Source organism: Vipera ursinii, assembly GCF_947247035.1.
Source record: "Vipera ursinii genome assembly, chromosome: 1".
NCBI classification, from domain to species: domain Eukaryota; kingdom Metazoa; phylum Chordata; class Lepidosauria; order Squamata; family Viperidae; genus Vipera; species Vipera ursinii.
In genome coordinates this window covers 64778399-64789327 of record NC_139512.1, presented here as the reverse complement: position 1 = coordinate 64789327, position 10929 = coordinate 64778399, and the positions used below count along the sequence as shown (strand labels likewise).

General features: G+C 40.6%; 1 protein-coding gene across 2 annotated transcripts in view; it reads left to right on the top strand.

The window, feature by feature from the left end:
- Nucleotides 1-716: 716 nt before the first annotated feature.
- BMF (Bcl2 modifying factor) overlaps nt 717-10929 on the top strand; it is a 45241-nt gene continuing 35028 nt past the window's right edge. Inside the window, exons 1-2 of one of the 2 annotated variants that reach the window (XM_083349411.1) lie at nt 729-954; nt 7249-7399. In XM_083349411.1, coding sequence (XP_083205537.1) covers nt 7384-7399 — 16 coding nt within the window. In that variant the 5' untranslated portion in view covers nt 729-954; nt 7249-7383. Of the gene's footprint in view, nt 955-7248; nt 7400-10929 lie in introns of both variants that reach the window. The other variant, XM_083349412.1, reaches the window with a different exon arrangement.

Here is a 10929-nt window from a genome sequence, read left to right as displayed (position 1 = left end):
CTTAGCCACACCCACCCAATCTTCCACGACCACCACAGCCACACCCACCCAGTGCACCCAGCGATAAATAAGTGGGTTTGGGGTTGCAGTTTGGGCACTCGGCTTCTAAAAGGTTCGCCATCACTGCCCTCTACGTTTCAGGATGACTGCAAACAACCCAAAGTCCCCAGATATACCACGAGAAAAGCTCTCCCCGATACCCATCCTTAGAACTTGAAAAAACAAACAAAAAAAAACGAAGGCGTTAAGGACCGCACAAGAATTGCTTCTCTGCAAGTCTGGACTTGCCCGGCCTTTCACAGATCGGCTTGGAGTGGAATGCAAGGGCAACAAATAGGTAAGGTTCGGGGCAAAAAAATTTGCTTCAGGTCTCCAGCTAATTTTCGCAGTCTCAGCGCCGTGATTTGGGGAAAGGAAGGGGGGGTCGCCCCGTCTAGAGCCAGCGGGCTTTGGAAACGGCTCTGCCGGAGCTCCAGCCTCGCTGCGAACCGAGATCACGAGCCGGACTCGACAAATGACCCATGTTGTGACAGCCCCGAGCGCCCGCGAGCTGGGAACGTGCGCGCCTGCCGCTCCCCATTGGCGAGACCCCCTCCCTGACGTCACGGCGAGGAGGCGTGTCCTTCATCAGCTGTGCGGGTAATGCCAGGAAGCGAGTGTCTTTTTGGAAACAATACCGTGTGGTGCTAGCGGCGGCGGCGGCGGCGGCGGCGGCAGCGGCGGCAGCGGCGGCAGCGGCGGCGTCTCAGGTTGCAAGCCCGGGGACTTTCCGGCTCCCGCTCTTTCCGCTGGCGGCTCTTGTTGGCGCTTCAGGAGCTGACCGGATGAAAAGCGGGATCCGTTTAGGAGGGTTCGCAGATCGCCGCTTTGAATAGGTGACCAAGGGCTGCTGTCTCTTGTCTCCGGGGCTTCTGCAGCTGTTCTGCCCGGGCAGAGGCGCAGTCGGGGCAACAGGTCAGTATTGGGGTGGGGTGGGGTGGGGTGGGGGGAGGGCGGGAGGGGAGGGAGAAACGAGCACTTTGAGTGACAACTGAGTTGTTTGCATTTGTAAGTTCTGCTCTCTATAAGTTCTAAATCACCTTGGGCTCATCGCCCATTGGGATTGAGATTTCCTTAGTGAAGAAAGGACTGGGACGAAAAAAAGCGACTCCCTCGAGTGCCTTGGTTAGAGAGGCAGGCATCGGCGGATTCTTCAACTTGGAAGAATCAAGTACCCCGTGCACAGTTAAGGAAGTTAACTTTCCGAGACGTAATAACTTAGTCCTTACTTGGCCTAAGTAAAAGTGGGGGAAGGGGGGGGTTGTCATGGCTGTATGGCTTTCAATACTGCTTGACAGGCAGGACCCGAAGATTAAAACTTCTTTTCTTTGATTTTTGTCTGTTGGCCATTAACGTTGTCCCAAGGTATAAGTACAGCAAACTAGTAGGACCACTGCAGCTGAAATTTGTGCCAATGGTTCATGATTGTTTCCATCCCGCCTTTTCTGTATGCCTAAAACTTAAGATCATTTGTCTGAAATAGTTCCCACAGAATTATCAGGAAATGCAAATTTATATTCTGCAAAATAGAAAAGAGACATTTGTGGCCGCAAATGTGCTACAAATGAAATTTTAATACTTAAAAACTCAATTTCATGTACCATGGATGCTGTGAGTAAGGTATTGCTTTTTGCTGACTCATTTGGATAACTTATGAGTTATCTGTTCCCCCCCCCCTCTTCTCTTTTTCACTGTAAAAATTTGGTTTGATCTCTTCCTGGGCTGATATAATGCATTTCAGCCTTAAAGATAGTTTATGATTGAGTCATTTAAGCACAGGGCAGAAGGCAAAAGGAAGAGCTAAAGAAATCATGAAACCAGCTTGTCACTTTGTTTTGGTTAACTGGCAAGCACACGTGTGTTATGTCCTCCCCCACTCTCTTCCTTTTTCTTCCATTCCTGAACGAAGGCAAGTGGTTGTATATTGATTTTTCCCCCCTGGGAGAATGCTAGAGGTAATGGAAGAATGCCTGCATTGTATGGTTCCTCAACAGGTGTTTCCACGTGGAAAGAACTGCAGAATTAGTTTCTTTCTTTCACATTCGGGGTTGTGAAGGTGGTTGCTGAATTGATTTCCTTCTTTCCAGAGAGAATGATGGTTATTTATTATGCTTCTATAGCATTTCAGGAAATATAAAACTGCTTGCTTGGGACTTTCAGGGGATTCCAGTCCAGGTGTTCAGATGTGCTGAATGGTACCAATATAATTGCATCATGTGCACTTAAATCCCAGGATGTTGCTTTTGGATACCAGTGTATTCATGGACACTTTTCTTGCCACTTTCTGCCCCATTCTTCTTATTTTTTTAAATATTATTTTAATTCTAAATATTCTAAACTCATTTTTATTTCTCAAGAGTGCCCTTGCATTTCACCTAGGCATTCTTGGAAAATAAAAAGAATAGACTCATAGTGTAAGAAGGGACTACATAAATCTTGGTCTTCTGCTCAAAACGTATTTATAATTTGTCCTACTTTCAAGGATCTTGGATTGGCCCCATAACTGCCCCCCCCAAAAAAGAGAGAGAGAGTCTGTCTGCACATATCACACTAAACCAAATGAAGTGTGTTTGTTTTTGGCTCAGTGTATAGCGCAAATCCAACTATTGTCACTTATGAAATATAGTTTATGGTTTAGCAAGATATAAGAACCCTCACCACACTGGTTTATTCCACAAACTATGGCTAAATGAATCATGATTTATGGTGATCTGTGACTCCAATCTAAAAGAAAGTGATGAGTTTCCAAGCTCCAGTTCTGTTTTTTCCATACTGCTAACTGTTCAGAACCTCACAGATTCATGGACTCTTATTTTAAGGTGAGCTCCACTGAACACAAAAGTTCTTATGTTTAGGACTGTGTGGTAAATGAGTATTTATTGTTCATAACATAATTACAAACATAGGATCTGTATTCTCTCCTCATAGTTCAGAACATTGTTCTGTCCTTTCATTTTTATATTTCATTTCTGCCACCCTTTCTTCCATTCACAACTTAGAGCAGATACATAAATGGAGTAAAATGAAATAATAAAAAAATTATGGCATTTGGGAGTTCTTTACTCCAAGGTGGGGAAGGCTGTTAAAAGAAATACAGTGGAAATGGTGCATGGCGTGGCAAATGTTGAGTTGGATTTCATTCTGTTCAAACACAAGATTGCTCAGTGAAGGTGAGATTCAGAATCAGTCAAAAGAACTTCTTCACAGAATGAAATTAAGCAACTTGAAATTAAATCCAGACAAGTCAGAGATATCATTGGCAAGAAGAAAGCTGGACTCTGGAACTATGATGCCCCCTTTTTTGGATGGGACTGCATTCCCCAAGAAAAAGTTGACCATCAGCTGTTATTGGATTTGCAGATGGCAGCTGCAATGAGTAGCCCTTTGCACAATTATGGCTAGGGTACAGCTGGAATCCTTCCTGAGCCAGTGGAATTTAGTGACAATAATTTGCACCTTGGTTACAACTCTTCTTATTTATGTGGGTCGATCCTTGAAAAGTATCCTGAAGTTGCAGTTGGTGCAAAATGAAACAGCCAGCTTCTGGTCTGGTATGCAGTATAGGAACGGTGGTGTTTGCACAAAAAAAAAAATCTGCATTGGTTGCTAAATGTGCCCCAAGCACAATTGAAGATGGCAGCACTGACCTTTAAATCCCCAAACTGCTTATTGCTAGATTACCTGGGAAACTCCTTTTGGGTTACTCAGATTGGTAGGAGAGACCCTTCTCAAGATGCCTCATTGTCACGGTTCATCTTTGTGGGAAAGAATCTCCTTGTCTCTATGGCTCCAAGCTTGGAAATAATTCTCTAAAGAGCTATATTTGGCTCCAACTTTTTCAGCATTTAGGAAGATGAAAAAAAAAGTATTTTCTTTTACAAGTTTTTGATTATTAATTATTTTAGTGATTGGTTTTCATTTTGGTTTGGGTTTTACTTGTTTTTAATCTTTCATATTCCATATTTTTCACTTGTTGATAATCACCTTGAGCATTAAAGTAAATAGAAAGACAGATATGCATTTGATAATATTTTAAAAAATCAAGTTGGAAAGCTAATTATTTCCTTAGTCCCATGCCATAGAACAATTTCCTGTCGCTGTTTTCAGTCTTTATTCTGTCTCTTCCAAAGTTCTTTGTTACCAACCACTCGTTCAGCATCTGTTCAAACTTACAACAGTGAAAACAGAGATTTGCGATCGGTCCTCAGAGTTTCAGCCTTTGCATTGTTCCCATGGTCTCATGATCACGATTTGGACTCTAGGTAACTACTGCAGGGTGCATTTATGATAGTTGGAGAGTGCCAAAGTCACTTGATTGCCTTTTGTGATTTTCACAGCCATCTGTCAACAAGCAAAGTCAATGGAGAAGTTGGCAGGAACTCACAAATTGGGGTCAAGTGACATCACACTTAACAACTTGTGGTTATTCGCTTAACAACTACAGCCAGAAGTGACGAACTGATGTAAGTCAGGCACAGTCCTGTGATATTTCACTTTATGCCAGTGTCAATTAGCAATGGAGTTGCCAGTCCCAATTTGGTTGGTAAGTGAAGACAATCTATATACATGGTCTACAAATTTGAGTTTTAATGTGTTAGGAATACAGGAAGGTATTTGGAAGTTATTTAATTTTATTTATTTTAATGAGGGTGTGATTTACTTTCAGCTACTTTGCTTAGGCTTAAAGCCAGACAGTTTTACCTTATGAAGTAAGGCCTATTGAGTTCAACAGGACTGTTCCTCCAAATAAATGTGCATTCAGCTGCATCTTTAAAAGTAAGAGTAGAAATCTTTTCTATTTCAGGGGTATATTTGACTGCTGTGAGTGTGAATTGGCTGCATGGTAAAGGTCTACATCACAAAAACCTCTATTTATCAGACGTTACATTGAAGAACTGTAAATATCCACCTTTTATCTGAGATTTCTCTTGTCTAACCTGTGGGCAGGTAGAACCCAGCCATTTTTATTTTCTATCAATATTGATAGGTCTTCTGTGGAAACTAGTTCAGTTTTTGTAGAGAAAGATTGATTGGCACTCTGCTTACAGTATAACAACTTGTATATATTCTAGTAACAGCAACTTTTATTATTATTCAGAACTCTGAAGAAAAAAAGATATGGCAATAACAATCTACCAACAAAGAAGAATGATTCTTGAAATAATTCTGTTGTGTGTATTCTGTAGTGTACCTGACTTTAGTCTTTCTTTTGTTCACTAGTTGTAAAGTATTATAATTATGGCACGTTATTAATGTAGAATAAAAAATTGTTTAAAGTTAAATAAACTTAGAATTGCAATACAGTACATAAAAGTGTTGTTTACTGGGCTTTAAATATGTGGGCTGTAGTGGACTAGAAATGAAATTAAGACCAAGTCTTTTGATCTAGTGAAGGTTAGGGTTAGAGTTTAGGACAGGTTGTGTGGTGTTATTTTAAACTTTAAATACTTTTATATACAGATACTCAAATCTGGACAAGATTTATAGCCCAGTTCTGTATGTGCATACTCAAAAGAAAATCCCTTAGATTTCAATAAAACCTCCGACTCCTAAGTAAATTTACAATAGATTTCAGACTTGTTAGATCTCACCAGTAATTGCAAGTTAGATTAAACAAACCACAGCAGAATAAATAATCCAAATACTGAATTTCACTTTTTAAAGATCTGTAGAATTCTTGTGTGTTTTGTGTGTATTTAAATTAAGGTAGCATTGAGAGAATCATGAAAGACTAATTGTTGGCCTCAAGATGTTCAAAAATCAGTGCACTGTCTGTTACAATCTACTGTATAACCTAAAAATGCATCAACAAACACTTTTGGTTTTAATAGGCCAAGTATTTTGAGAGCTTATTAAAATGAAATAAGGCTCTATGGATGTTTTATTTATTTATTTATTGGGTGGAGGGCATTTTTTAGGTGCAGTACATATAACGTTTGGATTTGGGATTTCAGGAAAAGAGTTGTCTGTTTTGCAAGATCTATGCATCTTGGTGCATTTCAGCGTCGCTGACTTGTTCAGGGCTTTTCCCCTCTTCCTTGTTACTTATCCCTTCATTCTACTTCATTACCACCTGCTAACACCTCCAACTGACAAGGGGGCTGAATCTTGTCAACTAATTTGAAGATGGCATTATAACGCTATCACCACACAATATATGCAACCCCTACAATAATCTATAATGTCTCCAAGCCATGTCTCAGAATAGCTTAGTCAAGGAGTTCCCATGGCTTTCTGGGAAACTATAGGAAATAGTCTAAGCCTCCAGATGACACATTCTCTGCCCACAAAACAGCCAAGCCTCAGATCCACACCAACCTTCCTCTGGCTTCTTTCATCCTCTTGTTTTTATTATTTTGGGCTGATGGATACTACTTGAGTAGTTCCATTTACCCTGGCCAGTTAGGCCAACCAAATTCCCTGCCCTGATTCCCACAAGCTCCTGCCTGAGGCCAGAGGAAATAGCAGAGTTTCCTTTGCTTATCTATCCCCGTGCTTTCGGGTGCTAGAGTGAAAGTATAAATTGAGCACATTGCCAGATGTGCTCAAGAGACACTAGTTTTGCGAAGTGCCTCCTTTTTTGTGCAGCATGTTCTGTTATGAAAAACACTTTTTAAAACCCTGTTTCTGCTTGCCAGACTTTCTTCATATAAGCTCTTGAGAATGCATAATATGATCTCAGAGTCAAGCTCAATTATAGTGACTTACATGAGTATTTCTGTGCAGTTTTCTTGGTGTAGTACAGGGGTAGGCAACCTTGGCTCTTTTATGACTCGTGGACTTCAACTCCCAGAATTCCTGAGCCAGCCATGCTGAGGGGAAAGGGAGAAGTTTCCAAGCTGAGCCATGCTGGCTCAGGAATTCTGGGAGTTGAAGTCCACGAGTCATAAAAGAGCCAAGGTTGCCTAACCCTGGTATAGTACGATGTGGAAGGGGTTTGCTGTTGGCTTACTTTGGGATGTTCTTTTCACTTCCCACTCCAACCAGGAACTTGGCATGGGGTGAGAGAAATAAATCCATGCCATCCCATGCCACCTTTTGAGCTGTACATTTAACCCTCTTTGCCAAGGGATAGTTATATGGTGGTTACTATGATTGGACATGGAGTTACATAGTTTACATGCTCTGTTGTGGGCAGACTGGTTATTGATGCAAGAGCCACCTTTTAAAAAACATTTTTTCCTTTAAATGTAATTCAATGGCCTGGAGGAAGGAACGTTGTCCATGGGGTCGCGATGGGTCGGACACGACTTCGTAACTAACAACAACAACAATTCAGTGGGGCAGAAATTGCCTGTACCTTGCCTGAATGGATGTCATTAAAATTGTACGCTCAGCGAAGACATGGCCACGGATCCCGGTATAGCATTTGTTTGAGGTTATAAATTTTGTTAGAAATTTTCTAAACAACTGCATTCTTCGCTATTATCACTATACTCGCTATTATCTAGAAGCTAGATAACTGAGTTTATATACTGTTTTGTTTCTTAATTCAGTAAGGTTTTAGATCTTATGCTTAGATTTAGTGCACTTGTTACACACCTTAAAAAGTTCTGCAAAAATAATTTTGCACCGGCATTGACTAAGCCAATTCTGAAGTCAAGTCACTCCTATTGTTCTTTAGTAGGCCTGATTGAACAGGTTTGCTGACCAGGATTTTCGTCTTACTATAAAGTGAGATTGCACAAGGTGAGCTTCCAAAATCCAGTTAATGGGAAAATTAATCACCAACCCAAAAACTGTAAACCACTTCCTTCTCTACTTGATCTTACATCTGGGCCCTGGCACTGTTCACATTCAAAAAAATGTGACTTCAAAGATTGGGCAATACCAAGGAATGGTTGGTGAATATGATAGAACAGCCCTTGAAAGAACTGAACATTTCATTCTGTTCTTTAAGAAACAGTCTCCCATCTTTATTTTAGAGACTAGAGTTATTGCTGTTGTTTCAAACAATACTTACAGTATTTTAATACTGCAGTGCTGTTATCTGGGCTGCCAAAATCCAGGTCATCACTAAATAGCAGCATTGAGGAACTAGTTTTCAGTATCTCTTTGCTATCCATTATTGCCATCTGGATTTTGGCAGCCCAGTTTAAATAGCTACCCAAAGTAATACAGGTAGTCCTTGACTTATGACCACAATTGTTGCTTAACAAGACAGTCATTAAGTGAGTTTTGCCCCATTTTACAATCTTTCTTGCCATAGTTGTTCAGTGAATCGTGGCAGTTTTTCAGTTAGTAACACGCTTGTTAAGTGAATCTGGCTTTGCTTATTAGAAGGGTGCAAAAGGTGACTGTGTAATCCTAGGACTTGCAACCGTCATAAATATGAACCGGCTACCAAACATTCAAATTTTTATCACGTGACTATGGGGATTGCTGCAAGGGATGCTGCAAGCATGAAAAACAGTCATAAGTCACTTTTTTCAGTGCTGTTGCAACTTTGAATGGTCACTAAATGAATGGGTGCAAGTTGAGGACTACCTATACTTGCTTAAAAAATATTTTTTTTTGAAAACAGCCAATCATAACTCTAATTTTGGTACACTGTGCTTTTCCCATTTCTTTTAACTTTGCAAACCATCCTGAGAATAGTTTATCCTCAAAGGCAGTACCAAGATATTTTATAAAGAGGAAATACACACTCCAACAAGAGCTACCGAATGTTGCAGTCTACAGAAGCATAGTACAAACTGCAGATATCTACGTACAGGTAGTCCTCAGCTTACGACCACAATTGAGCCCAAAATTTCTGTTGTTAAGTGAGACATTTGCTAAGTGAAGCCCATTTTACGGCCTTTCCTACCACAGTTGCAAAGTGAATCATTGCAGTTCATCAGTTAGCAACTCGGTTGTTAAGTGAATCTGCCTTCCCCAGGTTGCAAAAGGTGATCACGTGACCTTTGGACTCAGCAATGGTCATAGGCATGAGCCAGTGGCCAAGCGTCCGAATTTTGATCACGTGATCATGGGGATGCTACAACGGTGGTTAAGTGTGAAAAATGGCCATAAGTCACTTTTGCCAGTGCCGTTGTAACTTTCGACGGTCACTAAACGAACTGTTTTCAAGTTGAGGACTATCTCTAAATCTTTCCAGTACATAAACAGACACCATTTATATTTATGTAGCCGTACATGTGAATAAATATACGGTAAATAGGTAATGCAATATGGCATTAAGAAGTGTCCGGAGAAAGCTCGATTTCCTCAGTCTTCTGACCCTCGTCTGATTCTTGAGATTCATGAAGCAGTTCAAGTGAAATTCCAGGGCAAAGTCAGGTAAATAATAATAATAATAATAATAATAATAATAATAATAATAATAATAATAATAATAATAATGATGATGATGATGATGTTGGAAGGGACCTTGGAGGTCTTCTAGTCCAACCCCCTGTTCAGGCAGGAAACCTTATACCCTTTCAGGCAAATGGCTGTCCAGTCTCCTCTTAAAAACTTCCAGTGTTGGAGCATTCACCACTTCTGGAGGCAGGTTGTTCCACTGGTTAGTTGTTCTAACTGTCAGGAAGTTTCTCCTTAGTCCTAGGTTGCTTCTCTCCTTGACTAGTTTTCGTCTGTTGCTTCTTGTCCTGCTTTCAGGTGCTTTGGAGAATTAGCTTGGCTCCCTCTTCTTTGTGGCGGCCCCTGAGATATTGGAACACTGCTATCATGTCACCCCTCACCCTTCTCTTCATTAAACTACACATACCCAATTCCAGCAACCGTTCCCTATATTGGAGAAGCTTGCAGAGCAGGACTCCCTGCAGAGAGATACCACTTCTTCTCCTTCCTTTGGCAGCATCTTCTGGCCCTGGACTCTGTGCTGTTGTGTCCTTTATCTTTCTGCAGAACAGATGAGTCCCAGCAAAGCTCATTCTACTATCAGGCTTGCCAACAGTGCTTTTTTTCTTTTTCTTTATCTGCTAGAAATAGATCTGAGCCCTTTTCTCCTTTCTCTATGATTGGCTGTTTTCAAAAAAAATTTTTTTAATCTTCTTGTTCCTTTTTTTTTTGCCCATTACTAATGTCAAAATCTCATGTCCTGCTGTGGGCGTTGCCAGTTGGTGCAGCATCCTTGTGTTTATAGCACGGATGCATAAATTCATAGAGATAACTGTCAACCATCAATCAGTAACCCTAACATTAAATCACATTTGCTGGTGGTGGTGGGGGGAAAAGGATAACATAGCTGAAACAAGCAGATGGAATTGACTGTTGTGTGAAACACACTGGCAAAGAAAAACGTTTTGGTGGGCAAAAAGGAAACAAGACTTCTCCTTTCCTAAAGACAATTTAAAATCACTTTTTGTGTGTGGAAGTCATTAATAAGGATGAGAACTGTGTGATGTCTCTTCAATGGCCATTAGGAGAGATTATTGCCTTTTGCTATAAAAGAATCACTGGGAATCAGGCAGCATACAAATTTAATAAATTATAATGGTTCATTGCATAGTCAGCCAGATGTTTAGGCTGGATTTGGCGTTTTTACCCACCTATCAAGTTCTTTCTAAGAACCTGGAACAAGATGATGGTGTTAAAGGTACAGTCACAGGATGTAAGCTGTTCCACATAAAGCTGCCTTATGAGGTTGACTGGTGAGTTTGTCAGAGATGATAGTGTTCAGCTGGTTTTGGGACTATTACTGTTGGTGCTTTGCTTACTTTTGCCACAATTGTTCTACTTTTATTTGCAGGTCTTTATGTTTTGTGACTTTCTCCAGTTCTTTTCTCTTCTGCTATCTCCAGGTATTGCCATGTCTAGGATCCAGACTTTTTTTTCATCTTTCTTATCAACAATTGTTATATATGAGGTGTAGTGTGGTAGATGTTTATCTGTTTGTATTCAAGGTCGCAGAGCACTTTAGTTCTTCATTTCCTATGGTTTTGT